This window comes from Actinia tenebrosa, unplaced genomic scaffold, assembly GCF_029948245.1.
Source record: "Actinia tenebrosa isolate PJP-AT-01 unplaced genomic scaffold, QUT_ActTen_1.0 PGA_scaffold4__44_contigs__length_22323623, whole genome shotgun sequence".
Taxonomy (NCBI): domain Eukaryota; kingdom Metazoa; phylum Cnidaria; class Anthozoa; order Actiniaria; family Actiniidae; genus Actinia; species Actinia tenebrosa.
The window spans coordinates 8564445-8585545 of record NW_028292581.1 but is presented as its reverse complement, the minus strand read 5'-3'; the positions used below and the strand labels follow the sequence as shown (position 1 = coordinate 8585545).

General features: G+C 37.7%; 2 protein-coding genes across 2 annotated transcripts in view; one reads left to right on the top strand and one right to left on the bottom strand.

Annotated features, from left to right (window-relative positions):
• LOC116296722 (uncharacterized) overlaps window positions 1–20977 on the top strand; it is a 52480-nt gene extending 31503 nt beyond the window's left edge. Inside the window, exons 39-53 of the mRNA XM_089036202.1 lie at window positions 59–216; window positions 2376–2525; window positions 3020–3161; window positions 3503–3633; window positions 8967–9146; window positions 10185–10329; window positions 10688–10845; window positions 11458–11592; window positions 11995–12136; window positions 12862–12930; window positions 13114–13223; window positions 14058–14134; window positions 14650–14801; window positions 15513–15548; window positions 19258–20977. Coding sequence (XP_088892328.1) covers window positions 59–216; window positions 2376–2525; window positions 3020–3161; window positions 3503–3633; window positions 8967–9146; window positions 10185–10329; window positions 10688–10845; window positions 11458–11592; window positions 11995–12136; window positions 12862–12930; window positions 13114–13223; window positions 14058–14134; window positions 14650–14801; window positions 15513–15548; window positions 19258–19451 — 1979 coding nt within the window. The 3' untranslated portion in view covers window positions 19452–20977. The remainder of the gene's footprint in view (window positions 1–58; window positions 217–2375; window positions 2526–3019; window positions 3162–3502; window positions 3634–8966; window positions 9147–10184; window positions 10330–10687; window positions 10846–11457; window positions 11593–11994; window positions 12137–12861; window positions 12931–13113; window positions 13224–14057; window positions 14135–14649; window positions 14802–15512; window positions 15549–19257) is intronic.
• On the bottom strand, window positions 4441–8915 carry LOC148906968 (uncharacterized). The gene is made up of 2 exons (XM_089036248.1): window positions 7417–8915; window positions 4441–5683 (listed from the first exon to the last, which is right to left on the bottom strand). Exon 1 carries the CDS (start codon window positions 8685–8687, stop codon window positions 7452–7454), a length of 1236 nt encoding a protein of 411 aa, XP_088892374.1. The 5' UTR covers window positions 8688–8915; the 3' UTR covers window positions 4441–5683; window positions 7417–7451.
• Window positions 20978–21101: the final 124 nt, after the last annotated feature.

The following is a 21101-nucleotide window of genomic DNA, read 5'->3' as shown; positions in this document are numbered from 1 at the left end:
TGAAATATTTTCTCTTCTCGCCACCGTGCAATATCCTATATGTATCTTCTGGTTTTAGAATGCTCCCAACCACTTGGTATGGCCAGTTACAACATTACAAACGCCCAGCTGACTGCATCATCACAACTGAACCCTGCCCATGCTCCTGGGATGGGAAGGATAAATGGATCTAGTGGATGGTGCGCTAATGCTTCAACAAATGGCCAATATTTTGAGGTATGAAAGAATATCACGTGGATATGGTCCCTCTTTCTCGGCCTATCCGTTGATATGTGGTATTAGTTTTATTACTAAATCTTTAGAACTGATTTCGTTTGAAACATTTCTATATGAAGGTTACTATACTTTGTACGAATGAGGTCCTTTTTGATAATCATAATTATGAAAAAGCTATCTCAATAAAGATTATTAGTATTTTATTATTTATTATTTTATTATTTTATTTTAACGCACAACTCTATGTGTCTCTACCGGGATTAGGCTCCGGTTACCATACTCAATCATATTTATCCGTTCACAATAAGTTATAATACTCCATTATATTTATCCGTTTACAATAGGTTATAATACTCCATTATATTTATCCGTTCACAATAGGTTATAATACTCCATTATATTTATCCGTTTACAATAGGTTATAATACTCCATTATATTTATCCCTTCACAATAGATTATAAAACTCCATTATATTTATCCGTTCACAATAGGTTATAATACTCCATTATATTTATCCTCTCACAATAGGTTATAATACTCCATTATATTTATCCGTTCACTATAGGTTATAATACTTCCATTATATTTATCCGTTCACAATAGGTTATAATACTCCATTATGTTTATCCGTTTACAATAGGTTATAATACTCCATTATATTTATCCGTTTACAATAGATTATAAAACTCCATTATATTTATCCGTTTACAATAGGTTATAATACTCCATTATATTTATCCGTTTACAATAGGTTATAATACTCCATTATATTTATCCGTTCACAATAGGTTATAATACTCCATTATATTTATCCCTTCACAATAGATTATAAAACTCCATTATATTTATCCGTTCACAATAGGTTATAATACTCCATTATATTTATCCTCTCACAATAGGTTATAATACTCCATTATATTTATCCGTTCACTATAGGTTATAATACTTCCATTATATTTATCCGTTCACAATAGGTTATAATACTCCATTATGTTTATCCGTTTACAATAGGTTATAATACTCCATTATATTTATCCGTTTACAATAGATTATAAAACTCCATTATATTTATCCGTTTACAATAGGTTATAATACTCCATTATATTTATCCGTTTACAATAGGTTATAATACTCCATTATATTTATCCGTTCACAATAGGTTATAATACTCCATTATATTTATCCTCTCACAATAGGTTATAATACTCCATTATATTTATCCGTTCACTATAGGTTATAATACTTCCATTATATTTATCCGTTTACAATAGGTTATAATACTCCATTATGTTTATCCGTTTACAATAGGTTATAATACTCCATTATATTTATCCGTTTACAATAGGTTATAATACTCCATTATATTTATCCGTTTACAATAGGTTATAATACTCCATTATATTTATCCGTTTACAATAGGTTATAATACTCCATTATATTTATCCGTTCACAATAGATTATAATACTCCATTATATTTATCCCTTCACAATAGATTATAATACTTCCATTATATTTATCCGTTCACAATAGGTTATAATACTCCATTATGTTTATCCGTTTACAATAGGTTATAATACTCCATTATATTTATCCGTTTACAATAGGTTATAATACTCCATTATATTTATCCGTTTACAATAGGTTATGATACTCCATTACATTTATCCGTTTACAATAGGTTATAATACTCCATTATATTTATCCGTTTACAATAGGTTATAATACTCCATTATATTTATCCGTTCACAATAGGTTATAATACTCCATTATATTTATCCCTTCACAATAGGTTATAATACTCCATTATATTTATCCGCTCACAATAGATTATAAAACTCCATTATATTTATCCGTTCACTATAGGTTATAATACTCCATTATATTTATCCGTTCACTATAGGTTATAATACTCCATTATATTGATCCGTTCACAATAGGTTATAATACCCCATTATATTTATCCGTTTACAATAGGTTATAATACTCCATTATATTTATCCGTTCACAATAGGTTATAATACTCCATTATATTTATCCGTTCACTATAGGTTATAATACTCCATTATATTTATCCGTTCACAATAGGTTATAATACTCCATTATATTTATCCCTTCACAATAGGTTATAATACTCCATTATGTTTGTCTGTCTTATAGGTTGATTTTAGGAATCAAATGGAAATAACCAAGATTTCTATCAAGGGTATAACGCTGTTCAAAATGTCTGCTTTCGTAAGGTCCTTCACTGTGTCGTATGCCACGTATAAGAACCAATGGCAGCCTTATAAGGTCAATGGTGCTACCAGGGTGAGTAGCTTATACTCCATGTGTATTGGTATACATTGTCTTTTCTCACGCCTGTCAGTGAAAAAGAGCTGCGCTAGTCTAACTTCCTTGCTAGACTAGGGGCCTAGGGGTCTAAGATCGTGTCATTAATCCATATAACACTTGCACATGCTCGACCTTGATATTCTTAGCTGTGTAGCGTTGAGAGCGCTCTTACCAATACAAAACCTACAGAATCGATTCCTTGGAGAGCTTGGTGCCATGCGATGAAAGGTGGTTTTTTCCTGTGCTTAACAAAGCTTTTTCCCGATAACAATACAGAGTCCGGATAAGTTCCAGTGATGGAATTAGTTGGAAGAAGAGTCACTCTCCATATAACAGTACTCATTTCTTCTGAAATGGAAGGTTCGAATATTGAATTAGAAAATTGAAGGAAAATGTAATTATAGCCCCCAGGCCCTCCCACTTAAACTATTATTATTATCATCCCCATCATGACTCATTATCATTCATAGGTATTTTCAGCCAATTGGAACTCAAGAACAACAGTAACCCTCGCTGTTGACCCTGCTATATCAGCACGTTTCTTAAGGGTACTGCCCCAGGCCTGGGCTGTCAATATCTGTGCTCAGTTTGAGTTCTATGGTTGTGGTTTTGGTTAGTACTTTAATAATGTCGTATTTAGATTGTTGTTGATCGAGTTATATGTTACCTTTGGGCTTCCTGCGGATTAATATAGACGATAATAATTCACATACTGAGTAGTCTTAATTTCCCGCCATATTAGGTAATATTACTGATAATATAATAATAATAATCAACTTTATTTAACGAGGTTATACTCTCAAAATATAGCATATTTAACCAGCAAGTCAACGATCAGAAAACATAACTTTTTTCTTTTACATACATGCACACGTGCAACTGCTTTCACTTATGCCTCTCAAAGTTGACAAAATTATTAATTATATAACGTTTTTGAATTACTATTTCTTTAGAATGTCGAAAGACATTGGGAATAGGTTCAGGATTGATATATGACAAACTAATCAACGCATCGTCACAACTGGATGCCGAACATGGTCCCCTGCAGGTTAGACCAACAAGTGGACAAGGGTGGTGCCCTAAGGTATGATGAACACAGATCACTCCATATGATCAATACTAAGGCTAGACTAACAAGTGGTGAGCGAGTCTTCGAGTGGGAAAGGGAGGAAGGAGAAAGGGAGGTACGGAGGGGGAAACGGGGAGGGGAAGGAGGGGGCGTAAGCGAGTGAGTATGAAAGAGAGAGACTTATACCAAACTAATGACTATATCTAGTGATATTTATAAGTAAAAGCATGACGAATAGTGAGTAGGGACATTTAGACTAATCGTCCCTCATGAATATATAATCATGAGGGAAAATTAGTCTAATCATCCCTATTGTTTCAATTCATGAGGGATATTTAGACTAAATGTCCTTCCTCTCACTATTCATCCAGAGGGATGTTAGTGATTAAACGTCCCTCTGGAGACAATGATTTCGAGGTAATCATGTTATTACAATAGATAACAATATGTTTTGATGTATAATGTATAATTAAAAAATTAAACGAGGCTTACCTGTAAGGTGAAGTTTGATTGGGATTCTACCTCCTCATTCTTGCATAGAGAGATCACGTGAGATAGCGCATGCGTAGTGAAGTTCATCCTTTAAAGCGGGCCCATGTTATCCCAAGAAATGGGTGGGTATACACCAGACAATGGGGTGGGCACGTGATCTCTCTATGCAAGAATGAGGAGGTAGAATCCCAATCAAACTTCACCTTACAGGTAAGCCTCGTTTAATTTTTTAATTCTACCTCCTCATTTGCATATTCGAGATCCCGTGAGACTTCAAAGCTACGTGGGCCCATGTCAATGTACCCTTCAGTAGGGAAACACACAATAACCTCAAATGGAAACATTTTAATATGAAATTAATTGAACATTTTTGTCATCTTTATAAAGCACAGCTTAAAACTGAGCTTCCATAACAATTGTCTGGTTTAATGTCTTTCTTGTAAAAAATAGCAAATGTACATTGTGATGACCATCCTGCAGCTTCCATAATTGTTTCTAATGGCACTCCACTGCGATAAGCAGCCGAGGTTGATGCTGACCTGGTGCTATGTGGTAGGAATGTTTTAACATCTATGCCTGATTGTGCCATTACTGTTTTGACCCATCTAGAAATAGTGTTTCTGGTAACAGGCTGAAAAGGCTTGTTATAACTGAGAAAGAGCCTTGTGTTCTGTGGCCTTCGGATAGTTTCTGTTTTAGCTATGTAAGCTTTTAGGTAAGTCACTACACAAAGTCTCCTGTCTGCAGGGAAAGCAGGAAGCACCAGTATTGGTGGTTGCTTTCCAGGTTTGGATTGTTTTATAAGTCCATCTAGAAAAAACTTGTAGGAAGACTTCCCTTTTGAAACATGTTGAAGGTCCATCATGTGCACTGATTGGCATCTTTGACCAGTAACTAACATACATAACATAACTAGCTTGAGAGTGAGTAACTTTAAATCCAACTTTGAGGCAGGACTTCATGTTTTTAATAAATCTAGCACCTTGCAGACATCCCAAGTTGAGTGATATCTTGGACGAGGTGGTCTGGTCTGAAAAGTTCCTTTGACAAATCTTCTAATTAGAGGATGTTCTCCAACACTCGAAGTACTATCGGCAAGCTCAACAGTTGCCGACAATGCTGATTTGGCAGTGTTAATTGCTGAGTAACTGCTTCCAGAGTCATATAGGTGTGTTAAGAACTCAATTATATTAGCTACAGTTGGATAAATGGGATCTTGATTTCTTTCTGCTGTGTATCTCCTCCATTTATCCAAATAAACTCTGTACTGTTTTGTTGTTCCTGTTCGCCATGACGAGAGGATAATTTCACAAGCTCTTTCTGAAATGTTCTGTTGTTGGAGTCGTCCCCTGATAAAAGGCATGCCATCAGTTTCAATTTTGGCCACAATGGGTGAATCAGTTTTCTGTTGTGTGGTAATTGTAGCACAAATTTGTCTCTTGGAAGCAACACTGGTCGCTGGATTAACATGTGTAACATCTTTGGAAACCAGACTTGGGTCCGCCACAATGGTGCTATCAGCAAGGCTTGAGCTCGGTCTTCCTGGAGCTTTTGAAGAACTTTGGTCAACATGCTGAATGGTGGAAATAAATAAACATACTTATTTTTCCAACTTAAACAAAATGCATCTATTGCCATGGCTTCAGGATCAGCACGCCATGATACAAAAGGCTTGAATTGATAATTGTTTCGGGAGGCAAATAAGTCTATTTCTGGCCTCCCCCAGAGTTCTATTAGCTGTTTGAAAACAGTGGGATGAAGTTGCCATTCTGTTCTATCTGTAAATTTTCTGCTCAACCGATCAGCTATTTCATTTTGTATTCCGGGAATGTGTGTCGCACTGAGCCATATATTTTTTGAAATACACCACAACCAGATTTCACGAGCTACTTTGTTGCAAGCCAAAGAGTGAGTTCCACCCATATTATTAATAAATGTTACTGCTGTGACATTATCTAGTTGTAAATGTATGTGTACATTTTTCTCATTGCTACACAGAGACTGTAGTCCTAATTTAGCAGCTTCAAGTGCAAGACAATTTATATGTTTGGTTTGTTCATGTGCAAGCCATCTACCTCCTGCACAGTCCTTTCCTTGGCGGTGTGCACCCCACCCTTCCAGGGAGGCATCAGTGGTAAGGGTGAAGTCTGGGTTGTTGTGGGAAATTTTCTTAGTAAATTTGTAATGGTTTCCTAACCACCATTTAATGTCTTCTCTAGCTGAGTTAGAGAATTGTATTAAGGCCTCAAAATCACCTCTGCTATTTTTGAGTTCCTCAATTTTTTCAATTTCAAGTTGTTTGTAGAAAAGTGGTCCAAATTCCACTCCAACAGAACAAGAAACTAAAGTTCCAATAAGTTTAGCTGCTTCTCTTATTGTACATGTTTTATTATCCAAAATGGTTTTACCAAGGACTCTAATATTTTTAATTTTTTCCTGTGTGAGACTGACTGTCATGTCAATAGAGTTTAATATGAACCCCAAATGCTCTAAAATTTGGGTTGGTCGGGTTACCGATTTTTCCTCTGAGACCTGAAACCCCAGGTCTCTAAACAGATCATAAGTTTCATTTATATTATTCATGCACTGATCATATGACGTTCCCAATAAAAAACTATCGTCTAGGTAACCACTTGAGATATGTCCTCTGCTCCGCAAAGTGGAATACACTGGCTTCATGAGTTTTGTAAATATTCTCGGTGCAGAGCTAAGACCATTTGGTAGTGTGATATATTTGTATAATTGGTTTCCCACCTGAAATTTTAGGTATTTCTGGGATTTTTGGTGGATAGAAACTGAATAATAAGCATCAGTTAAGTCCAGAGATGCCATGAAACAATTCCGTTCCATTACATTTATACAGGACTGTATTGTGTCCATTTTAAAATGAACTGGTAAAATATTTTTATTCAGTTTTTTGAGATTTAATATCAATCTGAATTTTCCATTCTTTTTTGTTCGTAAAAACACTGGTGAAATAAACTCTTCTCTTTCGTGTTCACATTTTTCTATGACTTGTTTGTCTAATAGCTCATCTACTAGTGTATGAAGAGCTTTCTCTTCAACTGATTGAAGTTTTGGTTGTCTCAAAGGAGTTGTTTGTACTGGTGGTGAAATGAAATCAACTTCGTACCCTGTTACAATATTTAGGATTGTTTTGTCAGAAGTTAGCTTTTTCCATTCATTTTCATGAAATTTAAGACGGCCAGCTGGCAAAACTTGGTTTTTGGTCAGTGTATTCTCACTTTGCAGAACAGATTTCTCTGTTTTAAATGCAATATGATCATTTTCCTCAAGGTTGCTTACCTTAACAAGAGGAATAGAGATATGTAAACTTGAATTCACTTGCGAGGCTGATACTGGGATTGGTTTTTCTGATTTCGGTACCCTGTGTATCCGCTTCTTTGCCTTCCAGTAGAGCCTCTGCCCCGGCTTAAAAAAGGAAACCTTCTCTGATCTGACCTCGCATATTGGCTGCCATTTGAGTTCTGTCTCTTGTAGTTATTGTGTTTCGAGGTAATTTTAGATGTGACCTTGCTGGCCTCCGTCAAATCCTTTACTGATTTGCCTAGCTCAGTTCCAAATAGCAGATCTTTAACAGGGTTTTGATCGCTACACAGCAAACGATATTCAGATTTCATATCTGATTTGAACAAAGCTCTTCTTCGCAAGTCAATTTCATGCGAAGCATCGCTTAACAGTGACAGACTGTCTGAAAGAGTCTGCATTGTGTTTGTTGTCATGTCCGCCATTTCGGCTGGAATGTTCTTATCTTTTTCAGCTTTCATAAAGTCACTTAGCACTTTAGCTACTGCCGTTATTCCTTTAAGAAGAGGTTTCTGTGCTTTTTGTAGCATAACATCCTCTGTTTTTACTTCCTTTCTCACACTATTGAAGATCTCAGGGTTTACTCGAACGACCTCTAGTCGCTGACAGTTTCCTGGCGTGGGTAATTTCTCCACCAGCTCTTCGCGCGAGTCTTTGCTGGCGCCTTTGCTTAGAAGTTCTGTCAATAATTCGGCCAAATCCGAGTCGAGATCTTCTCCATTGTGTAGTGGTTTATTTACCACTTTCGCCATGCCGGCGAGAACCACATTCAGTTCTTTCTTGGGTTTTTTCCTGGGAGGTTCACCTTCCTCCTCCCCGCCATTGTTTTCGTTGGCGGGCGATTCACTGTCACTTTCTGACAACTCATCAACAGCCTGGTTATAATTATCGTAGGCTGTTTTTATCTCAGTAATTACTGGTGTAAGGCTAGCTAAAGATCCAGTAATGTTTGCTAGTTGTTGTTTGATGTCATCTACATCTTCGGCCAGCAAGGTATTTTCGGTTTGGTCTTTGCTTGATTTTGGCGCCAAACTTTTCGAGTGGCCATCTTCTGGCTGTTTGTCTTTGGGACTCGTGGGATTTTCTCCCGTCTTATGACTTTTTTCGAGCCCTTTTCCCTTTCGGGAAGTTTTTTCGACAGTATTCTTTCCCTTTCGGGATTCTTTCATGGTGGTTAAACCACTGGTGGTTTCTGATCTTTTTGCAAGACTTTCGCCTTGACGCTTATTGGCCTCATGGCCTTGCTCCATTCTTCAGAAGTTCTTGCCAAAACACGAACTGAGAGTTCCCTCGGGACGATGGAAGTCGGTAGACACCTATTTCTCTAAGAAAATCGTGGTTCTTCTTAAAATCTTTTCCGAAACAAAACGTGGACTTTTCTTCACTGAACGCAAACGCAAGATGAACTTCACTACGCATGCGCTATCTCACGGGATCTCGAATATGCAAATGAGGAGGTAGAATACCTCAATTTGCTATCTAGATCTCCTCACACAATTTACAAACCCATATATTTTACACTATTCTAGACAACAGATCAAAATCCGTGGCTTCAGATAACCTGGCCTGCCTTTGCTAAGAGACTTACAAAACTCGCCACGTGGGGAGTAGGGGCAGGACGAGGTGGTGGTTACGTTACCAAGTACAAACTGGCCTTCAGTGGCAATGGATATGTGTGGACAGATTACTCGGAGAAAGGACTTGTTCGGGTAAAATTAATTTATAGAAAGCAAAATATGAGATTTATAGTATAGGTTGCTATCAATAGACGTCACTTCCGGTAATAGCTCTTTTTTGATGGCTTGTAGAATCCTGGAGGTTGTTTTGATCTCTTGTTTTCTGGTTTGATGTCGTGAAAATAGTCAAATACAATAGTTTGAGGACTTATTTTGATATGTTTTGACTTAGCATCCGCTAGTTGCCCCCCAGCCAACCGCTTGTTTGCCCCCCAGTTAACTCCAAAAAGTCACGTGATTGATAGTAAGCAATAGAAAATGTTATCCTGACCCACCACCATTTTAATGGACTTATTCGACGATACGGCGGCCATCTTGGATCACAAGACATTATGGGGCATACAGGGGGCCAATGAAGCTTTGTTACACTAATGACGTTAATTGTTAGCTCACCATAAGAGAATACAGCAAAAGATAACTTTTGATGGCACATCGATCACCTTTACCCATAAGAGAAAGTCAATCACACGAAACTCTATATATTTTCCGTCATCTTTGTTTTGCTTTGCCTCCTGGCAAGATGGCCGACGTATCGTCGAAGTTGTCCATTGGAACCGGAAGTATTCTCTATTAGCATGTCGTTTAGGCTTCTTAATAGGAAGCTAATGAGAACCACGGGTGTTGTAAGGAAAACATTTTACTCAAGCCAAAAAAGTCTATTCGGATAACCCCGCTCGTATTTTAAGAATCGTTTTCAGTGCACACACGATTTTATCCAGAATTTCTCACCTTCTTTTGTTTAAACCTCCTTTCGTACTAAATTAAACAAAAGAAAGTGAGAAATTCGGGATGCGCACATCGCATGCGCACTGCAAACGATTCTTAAACTACGAACTAGCTTATTCGATCTGGCGCAGAGAGTGCTTTACTTATGAGTCTCTGCTTTGGAAGATTGAGCAACCACTATAGAATCCTACTTGTTGACTGTTGAATAATTTCTTAAAACAAAACTTACGCCAATTAAAAGGACCAGGCCAATCAAACATACACCTTTCGTATCTTGTTTTATAGATATTCCGAGGTAACTCTGACCCTATCACCCCTCTCGTTCATGTCCTGGCTGAACCAATCAAAACACAGTACTTCCGTCTAATGCCGCTGGCTGGGTCGACTGGGGGCAAGTGCCTTCGGTTCGAGTTATACGGCTGTGCAAGTGGTTAGTGACTTGTTTGACTTACTTGCTCTTTAAATTATTGATTTTAAACACGTAATGGGTTTCATTTCATATGTCATTTCCGGTCTCGTGCAGAATGCTCATCAGCCAAGTCTCAGTTTCCAGTATATTTTTTTCTGCCTGACGGCACATGGTAGTCAGTGTTTACCCATCATTCGAAGAAGATAATGAGATTCAGGGAATCTTATCGGCTGATTTAAACCCAGCAATAGAATCTCTTCAAGCGCGTCATAGGAAAAGAGCAATGCTATCGAAGGAAATGAATTATACGGTCTGAAGTACGACAACATTACCGCACACATACCACAGCATAACCTCTTTTATATCAATCATATCGAAGGTTGTAATGACCCTGTTGGTATGGAGCAAGGCACAATAGAAGACTCATGGCTGAAAGCATCGTCTTTCCTTGACACCCAGCACGATCCTACGATGGCTCGACTCAATGGGGTTTCAGGATGGTGTGCCGCGAGTAACGACAAAAATCAGTATTTACAGGTGAATCTTCATATGTATTCCATGTATAATGGAATAGCCAAGTCTATCATTCAGTGGATGTTATATAGAGCGCTTTCACGTGATGTCACATCGGCCATGTTGGTGTACCAAAACAATTAATACATTTTCTATCCTCCAGGAATTTTAATGCAAAAGCTGTGCAGAAAGTTTCTATTGTTTGATACACCAATATGGCTGGTTTGTCATGAGAGTGAAAACGCTCTATTTTATGAGTGGAACAATAATCCAATAACGTTCTTGACATTCTTTTACTACTGTTTCTGCGGGCCGGTATGGGGTACAGGACATTTGCATGACATGGCGTCATTGACAACAACTACCGGAATATCTTACACACTATCTTTCGTTGAGTTCATTAGCAGCAGTTATTTTACTATTCTCATGAGGGAATATAAATTTGAATAAGAAAGAAAATTCACGAAGCCTTTTGGTAGTGGTAGTAAAATGACGCCATCATCCAAACGGCCTATTCTGGCCCTCACTATTTTTCGCTCTATTATAACCTTTGAATACAAAAACGTGTCTTAGATTATGTATTGGAGTTTAAACTTAAAAGACTTATGTTAACATGTTACGTTTATCTAATCTCAGATTGATCTTGGACAAATTTACCGTATCAGACAAGTAGCTACACAGGGAGCCCAAGATGGAAGTGGTTTTGTTAAGACATATTTCTTACGTTACTTCCTGAAGATATGGCAATATTATACATTCCAAGATAGCAGGGTAAGTGATTTTATCCTAGTATTGTAGCCTAATCTTTTATTTTCTATTCTTTTCTTAGCTTCTTTTTTTTATTTCTCTTCACTCCTTTTTTTCTTCCTCCCTTTCTTCCGTCCAACATTCTTTCCTTTCATTCAACTTTCCTTCCTCCCTTTCTTTTTGTCTTTCTTTCTCCCTTCCTTTAGTTTTCCTCCCTCTATCCCTCCTTCATTCAAGTCAACTTTCCCTTCTCCCTTCCTCCCTCTCTTCCTTCCTTCCTTCCTTTTTTCACCCTCCCTTTCGTTTTCATTTCTTCCCTTCTTTCCTCCTTCTTTACTTAAATTCTTCCTTCCCTTCAACTTCCCCTCTCCTTCCTTCACTCTCCCATCCATCCTTCCTAAAATATATTCGTACTTATGTTTAAAGACTCTTGTGGCCAATGCAGACGCTACATCAGTGGTGGTAACAACGTTCTACTCGCCTCGACGAGCAAGGCTTGTACAGATCCTACCACAGTCCTGGTCTAATAAGATATGCATGCGAGTTGAAATCTATGGCTGCATACCAAGTACGCTTACTACCATTGTCGTTGAAGTGCGACCCGCGAAGTGCGTCTCGTTAGCTGACTAACATTTCAACGACCATCAATCATAGAACTGCAATGAATGAAATAATATCCCGAGGGAGATTTTAGACTGCATTAAAGATTTTAATGCAATCATCTCAGATCTTTAACTCAGTCTAAAATCTTCCTGAACGAGAAATCAAACTTTGCGGGTCGCACTTCAATAAAAATGGTATTAAAATATTTAAATAAATCATTTCTTTTCAGGGATAACGTTAAAGCATCAATTGTCCACTTACGAGACCCTACTAAGAGGGGAGGGGTGGGGTTACTCTGTACTCACCACCTCTGGAAGTTAAATTATTGATTTTGTGCTTAAATATCTTCGAAACTAAAAGACATATCGCAAATATACTTTCTGTTTGCACGTATACTAAAACGTACTAGGTATTTGGTCATAGAAATAAAAAGACACCCAGTATCTGCAGCAGTGTCGAGCAATTCGACAGGTCTCTGATTGAAGGGGTATTTACCTCATTTACCGGTCCTTACTTTGGACCCAGTGTCTTGGCCTTGCCCTTTAGTCACTCTACCTTTTTCTTAAAAGAGCGCAAAGTGGTGTGCACACACTCTGCTACGACTCTTTTTCTTCACTTCTTTTTAAAAAAGCATTCATGACAGGCGTGACAGGGATAGTAACCAATCCATGAAAATGGTTGTGATTTTAGATGACATACCAACAATACAACCGAGTGGTCAACCCACGGGAAGTCCAATGCCAACTACGCCTCCTGGAGGTAAGTATTCCATAAAATTGTAGTGTTTTGTATCTCTTTTTCTTTTTCTTTTTCTTTTTTTTTTTTTTTTTTTTTTTTTCATCAATGATTAAACTATATACGTACCTTTCTTTTCATTTATAACCTTTTTTTTCTTAATTGAATTTCTTAATTCATTCATTAATTTTCTTTTCTTCCTACAAGATTTGTCATTTGAGGTAAAAATGAAAGTTACTAACATTCCATGGAAGGATGGCTACAGCGACAGAACAACTACAGACTTTCAGAATCTTGCCAATAAGATCACCACTGAGGTATAATCTGCTTGCAAATTAACCTGTTTCATTTACTAACACCTTGAAGTAGATCACGAACCACGTTCACGGTGCACGGTTCAAGTGATTTAGAGCAGTTTTCGTATGACTGTGAAAAGCTCAGTGCCGTAAACGTGCCGTGCCGTTACCGTGATTTTTTTTTAGAATTTTGATTGACTGACTTGTTTTTTTCGCGCAATGTGATTGGTCTGACAGTGCCGTGACCTTGGCGTGACCGTGCTCGCGCCATGTTCGTGCCGTGTTTTGGTTATTTGTTTGGACGGATAGTGAATTTTCGTGTAGTATGCTTGGTCTGGCGTATGCCTTGCCCGACTCACGACCGTGTTCGTGCAGTGAGCTTTTCACAATCATACGAAAACTGCTTTAGTATGGCTACGACAGTGATAGGTCACAACACACCGACATCCTTTGAGCTAAACCACCTTCGTGAGATCAGTAGATCCAGTCAGTGCTAGCTCGGTCAAAAAGTGTTTGTGACCTTGAATGAATTTGACATGATAATTGTATTTTCAGCAGAATGGGCCTTACTCACGCGGCAGCCATGTTGCATGAAAGGTACAATAGATTCCTTCCCACGCAGACTCGCATTAAAGCGCTTCAGGTTGAGGTTACGCGAGTTTAAACAAAGGTTTTTATTCTCATGAAAATAAGCATGGCTGCTACGTGAGTAAGACTATAATAACCTACAGATAATACCTTTTTTATGGGATTAGGTGAATGTTCTCAGCCAATCATTGACATGATAGTGAGTAAAGTGTAGAATGAGTGCTTCTACTAACTTCTAAAGATTAGTTGTTAATTATTGGTTTGTAGGTGTCTGCTTTGTACGATAAAGGCAAGAATGACTTGGCATCGTTGGCCTTTCAAAACGTCAAAATAATCAGCTTCAAGTAAGTGTGGAATGAGGGAGGGGGGTGGGATGTGGGACAGAGCTTGACAGGGTTCGTGCTACTCCTTAAACTACTTGAAAACTCCTTGAATTGAATTCACGTTTTCAAGGGCACTTGAAAAGCTCTTGAATTTTAAGATTTTAGCGAAACTCCTTGGATTTTTGCTTTGATCATTACTTGCATGGTTCTGAAATAGATCTAGTCAGAAAGATCGGAAAATCTGAAAGTCGGACATGTGCAACCACCGTGTAAAACCTGGCATAGCTAGCTGAACATACTCCTTGAAAATTCATTTTTGGGTCCTTGTATACTCCTTAAATAGTCCTTGAATTTTAAGTGGTTACCTCAGCACGAACCCTGATAACACCTTCCGCATTTCATAGTAACCTCTTGGCCGATCAATGTCAGGCTAAGGCCAAAGCTAGAACTTTTTATGAATCCCTTATTCCACTGATTTGCCAAGCCGACCTTATTCAACTGATAGAGTCGCGAATTTTTCTTTTTCATTACTGAAGGAAAGGCAGCGTCGTTGTTGACTTCAACATCACATTCTTTGCTGACATTGCACAAGACATCGACGTTACTCAAAGAATTAAAGAATCTGCTAAGAACGGCTCGATAGGTAGCCTTACTGTTGATCCAGAATCTCTGACCATCACTAAATTAGGTAAGTATTTCCATCAATCTTTTAGGTAACGTCTTGACAAAGCAGTTTTGATAGATGTCAATCAAAGCATTTTCTTGATTGACATCTGCCAAAATTCTATTTCGTCCACACCTATTTCAGATCATATCACGTGACATATTCTAGAGGATAAGATTATTTGTTTGAGTTGTATCCATATTCATTTGTCTTATCATGCACAACTGTTAAACAAAGAAATGGTTGTCAAGGGAATGACACGTGGTCTGAAATGGGAAAACATTATTGCCGAGGTAAAAAAAGGTCGCGGTAGTAAAAACAAAGAACGATTACGAAGATAATCAAAAAGTTCTTGCTATTTATTTAGAATTTAGTTTTACTTAATGATAACATTACTCAAGGTAAAGCAGTCTATTAAAAGGTTGCTTTTCCACAGAGTAGCTCTTTACCCGTAGGCCGTATGAAATATTATGCATAAAACGTTGAATGCAGTGGTAGTGTGTGGAAGTGAAAAAGTGTTACAAATAAACCTCCTTGGCATGTTTGTAATGTTTTCCTATTTCAGACCACGTGTCATTCCCTGGAGTATGATTTCTTTATTTAGCGACTGCGCATGAGAAGACATAGTTGAAGCCGAGGTGTGGTCCATTAGTGCGAAAGCGCTAAAACGACTAGATATATATCATTTGTTGAGCAGAATCTAAACATATTCATTGTTATAATTTCTTATTCCAGAACAATCAGGTGGAAAAACCAGCGCACAAAAGAAAGGTAAATACTGACCATGACAGCTACTTTCAAAACAGGTTGGTGAAGGTTATGTTGCACTTTGCATAACAAGCCTTTAGTACACTATGGGCGATGCGAATTCAATCGGCCAAAGGTCATATAATATTTTCCCCAAACTTTGCCTGCACGTTTTTCCTGCATATTTTTTCCTGTACAGTGTACTGACATTATTACAGATTTCAAAATTGGTAAGCAACATGCAGCTGCATGCAACATGTAACAAAACCTTCACCAAGCTTTTTTGAAACATCTGCATATTCACTTAAGCTTGATTTTCCAGCCGTGGTGGTTTAGAGGAGCCCGCGATGGGGGCTTGGTAACAAACGAAGCTTATATAGCACCCGGTTCTGAGCAGTTTCTTCTCATAATATTAAGGCACCCGTTTTCATGACTAATGAGAGATTTTTCGTTAAGTTTTCGTTGCGAAAAAGAAAAATAAAAGTTTTTCATTAGACTTTTTCAAGGCGTGAAAAGAGACCGTTACCTTTATATAGGGTGATCCCAGTGCTAGGGCTGTCTTTTTTTCCTTTCTCATGAATCCTGAATCAAGTTTTCGTTGCGAAAAAGGAAAATAGAACTTCTTCATTTGACTATTTCAAGGCGTGAAAAGAGACAGTTTACCTTTATATAGGGTGACGGACGGAAGTGACCTATTCAAGCCATGAAAAATCGACTCGATGAATTTACAATTTTTCTTAAGTATGGTGGTTCCGCTATATCATGTAACGACGACGAAATTGATTTGTTTTGTTGATGATTCTTCCTTATAGAAACTATAAAAAATAGAAAAGTATAGAATATAATACTGTGAATAGTTTGAAGTTTAATAAATTGAAAGCTCTTGTCAGTTAACTGAGAGCGCTGAAAGGACAAAATGCGACAAACCAATGTATTTCTTTGTTGTTGTTGTTTTTTGTTGTTTTTTGTTGTTGTTTTTTTGTTTTTTTTGAATTTTTTGGTTTTTTGTTTTTTGTTGTTGTTTTGTTTAGAAATCCACGTATTTTCGTAGAATGATTCACTAGCCGGCATTCATTCGTGCAACCATAGTTAACAGTTAACTGATATTTCATTGTTTTGGTTAATATTATAGTCAGTGCTTAGATTAACAGTTAACTGGCTATTGACTTAAAAATTAGTCGTTAACTTATACAATCAGGTACCTCTATCCACACCCTGATTAAATACTGATTATCCCAATCAGTTACCCCTATCCAGACCCCCATTCAATGCTGATTATCCCAATCAGTTACCCCTATCCAGACCCCCATTCAATGCTGATTATCCCAATCAGTTACCCCTATCCAGACCCCCATTCAATGCTGATTATCCCAATCAGTTACCCCTATCCAGACCCCCATTCAATGCTGATTATCCCAATCAGTTACCCCTATCCAGACCCCCATTCAATGCTGATTATCCCAATCAGTTACCCCTATCCAGACCCCCATTCAATGCTGATTATCCCAATCAGTTACCCCTATCCAGACCCCCATTCAATGCTGATTATCCCAATCAGTTACCCCTATCCAGACCCCCATTCAATGCTGATTATCCCAATCAGTTACCCCTATCCCGACCCCCATTCAATGCTGATTATCCCAATCAGTTACCCCTATCCAGACCCCCATTAAATACTGATTATCCCAATCAGTTACCCCTATCCAGACCCCCATTCAATGCTGATTATCCCAATCAGTTACCCCTATCCAGACCCCCATTCAATGCTGATTATCCCAATCAGTTACCCCTATCCAGACCCCCGTTCAATGCTGATTATCCCAGTTACCCCTATCCAGACCCCCATTAAATACTGATTATCCCAATCAGTTACCCCTATCCAGACCCCCATTAAATACTGATTATCCCAATCAGTTACCCCTATCCAGACCCCCATTCAATGCTGATTATCCCAATCAGTTACCTCTATCCACCATTTTTCTTTCCATATTTCAAATCAGCATTAATTTTCACTTTTAAGAAATGTAGTTTTAAAAAAAGTTCAATTTATTTTCCAAAAGTAGCCAGTCAACTCAATACTGAATGCAAGCAAAAAATAGTGGACATCCTTTCTAAAATAAAATAAAAAGAATGCTTTTTTTTTTTTTTTTTTTTTTTTTTTTTGAATTGATAAAACATCGTTTATAAGAAATAAAAATGAAAATAAAGAAATCAAAGGCTAGAAGAAAAGAAGGCGAAAAAATTTAGTCTTGATACGGTGGGAATCGAACCCACGTACACCAACTTTAATTAGATAATTAATTCGAAAATGTGCCTTCATGCCATGACTTCGGACCTGACGGCGATTAAGTCCCTCTGCCCTTGGGTGTACGCATTACGCAGGATTATATCCTAGCCGAAGCATCAGGGGAGAGACTAGCCGGCCCCCAGACCATATCTACAGCTTATCCCTTGCCTCTGCCACGCACTGGCACGTTGATTTTGGTAGTGGAAAATAATCTTTGTTGTCATGGCTATTGTTTTGCTAATTTCCTGAAATCGTGGCCCAATGGAAAAAACTTGAAGACACTGAGTCAAGCACGTTTAAGGGATATTAGTACTTGGATGGGTGACCTGAAATTTATAGTTACAGTTATAGTCTGTTTTTGAATAGTTTTTTAAGTTACTTGAATCAATATAGACCTTGAAAATGTTTTTTACCAGTAATCCGCAACAGCGGAGCAACAGATAAGCACCCATTTTACCTTTTCACTTCTGTTTATATTTTTTGGCGTAGCTAGTTCAGGTATGGGATATTGCTAAATCAGGTAATGGTACTCCTAGTTCAGGTTAAGGGATACTCCTAGTTTAGGTAAGGAATACTCCTAAACTAAGGGATAGTTCTAAATCAGGTGAAGGGACACTCCTAAATCATGTAAGGCCGGATACTTTTAAATCAGGTTAAGGAACACTCCTAGTTCAGGTTAAGGGATACTCTTTTTTTCCTTGCTCTTAGCAGGCAACCCTGTAAAGAGGAATTTATGAGGAAAACTGATTCAAATATTAAAAAGAATATTAGTGGCTCACTGAACTCCAGAAAGCCTCGTACTAAAAGACTAGATTACAGAAAGCTGAAGGCAGGTTAATCAGATATTAGGAAAAAGCCATGTTGAGGAACAAAAATATGACAAATAAATATGACAAATATTGACTGAGATTTCGGTAGATAAGCAATAAGTAAGTAATTGGGCGCTGTCAGTAATCGACTGATAGCCCGACTTTGCTGCAGAGAAATCTCTATTAATTTCAATTAACTAATGAATAACATTTTGATATATATGTTGCGTAGCTACATGAACTGGTGACTGTTTAGTTCTTATTTCATTTTTGATATAAGTAAAATATTATACTTTTGGGATAGTTCATTTCGTCCTAGGGAATTGGGAACTAGGCCATTATTATGTATACTTTTAGTTAACCAATCAAAATGTCAGATGTCAGAGATGTCAGTCAACCTAGCTTGTGCTTGAAGTCATCTCATTAATTTTATCATTGTTTAAAATATGTGCATGTAGCACAGAATTTTATTATTATATTATTATTATTATTATTATTATTATTATTATTATTATTATTATCATTGAAAGTAATCTTCCCACTTCCCTCGCGTGACAACCCTACCTTCATGCCTTCTATCGCTACCCTTCAGTGAATGTTTTTAGTGTTAACGTACTTTTCTGGAATGTGATTGTAGGTGAAGGAAGTGGCCTGTCCGGAGGAGCCAAAGCAGCTATTGGTATCGTGGTTGTTCTGGTCATCGTGTCTGGTCTTTTAGTTCTTGGTTGGTGGTTAAAAAAGAAACACAAGGCTGGAGATCAAATCATGAAGCGCGAGAGCTTTGACAATCCTATTCACTTCTCTTCACAAGCGTACGATATGGAAGGTTAAGATAAGTTAGACATTTAGTTACGTCCCTAGCCTCATATGCATGTCTCTGGATACATGTGAGAACCCTTGATAATCCTATCCACTTCTCTGACAAAGCGTATAATATTGAAGGTTGAGATAAGTTAGACATTTAGTTACGTCCCTAGCCTCATATGCATGTCTCTAGATACATGTGAGAACCCTTGATAATCCTATCCACTTCTCTGACAAAGCGTATAATATTGAAGGTTGAGATAAGTTAGACATTTAGTTACGTCCCTAGCCTCATATGCATGTCTCTAGAAACATGTGAGAACCCTTGATAATCCTATCCACTTCTCTTACCAAGCGAATGATATTGAAGGTTGAGATAAGTTAGACATTTAGTTACGCACTAAGCCTCATATACATGTCTCTGGAAGCATGTGAGAACCCTTGATAATCCTATCCACTTCTCTTACCAAGCGAATGATATTGAAGGTTAAGATAAGTTAGACATTTAGTTACGTCCCTAGCCTCATATGCATGTCTCTAGAAACATGTGAGAACCCTTGATAATCCTATCCACTTCTCTTACCAAGCGAATGATATTGAAGGTTAAGATAAGTTAGACATTTAGTTACGCACTAAGCCTCATATACATGTCTCTGGAAGCATGTGAGAACCCTTGATAATCCTATCCACTTCTCTTACCAAGCGAATGATATTGAAGGTTGAGATAAGTTAGACACTTAGTTACGCCCCTAGCCTCATATGCATGTGTCTCAGCATGTATTAAAACACTTGACAATGGATCTATGTAGGTCTATATCTATAGGTTGAGATAGGTTAGACATTTAGTTACGTCCCTAGCCTCATATGCATGTCTCTGGATACATGTGAGAACCCTTGATAATCCTATCCACTTCTCTTACCAAGCGAATGATATTGAAGGTTGAGATAAGTTAGACATTTAGTTACGTCCCTAGTCTCTAATGCATGTGAAAACATTTCATGCTATCCATTTCTCTTGCCAAGCAAACAACATGAAAAAATGAAATGTTAAATATTTACCTTAAAGCCCTGTACTTGATCAACAGAACCCTAAACTGCAAGTCAAATTTAGTATGCTAACGTTTACGTCTTTCGTAGTCCCTAAGCCTCCTTTTTGTTTAAATTGCAATGACTAACATAAAACTAGGTAGCACACTCATTCAGCTACCACCATGAGGCACGTAGGATGGGGGAAGTGCATTTGATGTAAAAACAGAGTGGATAATACATGAGTTTGATAAAACAATAGGACCTCTCAAAATCCAGCCCTTAAGGGGGACGCACTCTCTGTACCCAGCTGTCTTTCCTCGCACCTTACGGGAAGAGGGGTTTCGCCAAGGCTAAGTATGTTGTTCACTTGTGTCGAAAGCAGAAACCAGGCCTTTTTTAACGTCAACTTGTATGTGTTAGACCTTAAAGTTATAAGCACCGTAAAAGTATAGTAGTTGTGCATGTCCAATTTAACTGCTACAGACTATGTATTATTGATTTCTCAAATAAAATGCTTGAAGACATTTTTAACAGTTTAAGTGATGGCCAACTTGGGAATTTCATTTCGTTCACTAGTCATTAATTGCAACTAACTTTGAAGAGGCAAAAAAAGCTTTGCTCAATAGTTCCTTTTCTAATTCGGTAAAT

Bases quoted from the DNA above. Each gene is read 5' to 3' on its own strand.
- LOC148906968 (XM_089036248.1), bottom strand. From the start codon at position 8,687: ATGGAGCAAGGCCATGAGGCCAATAAGCGTCAAGGCGAAAGTCTTGCA.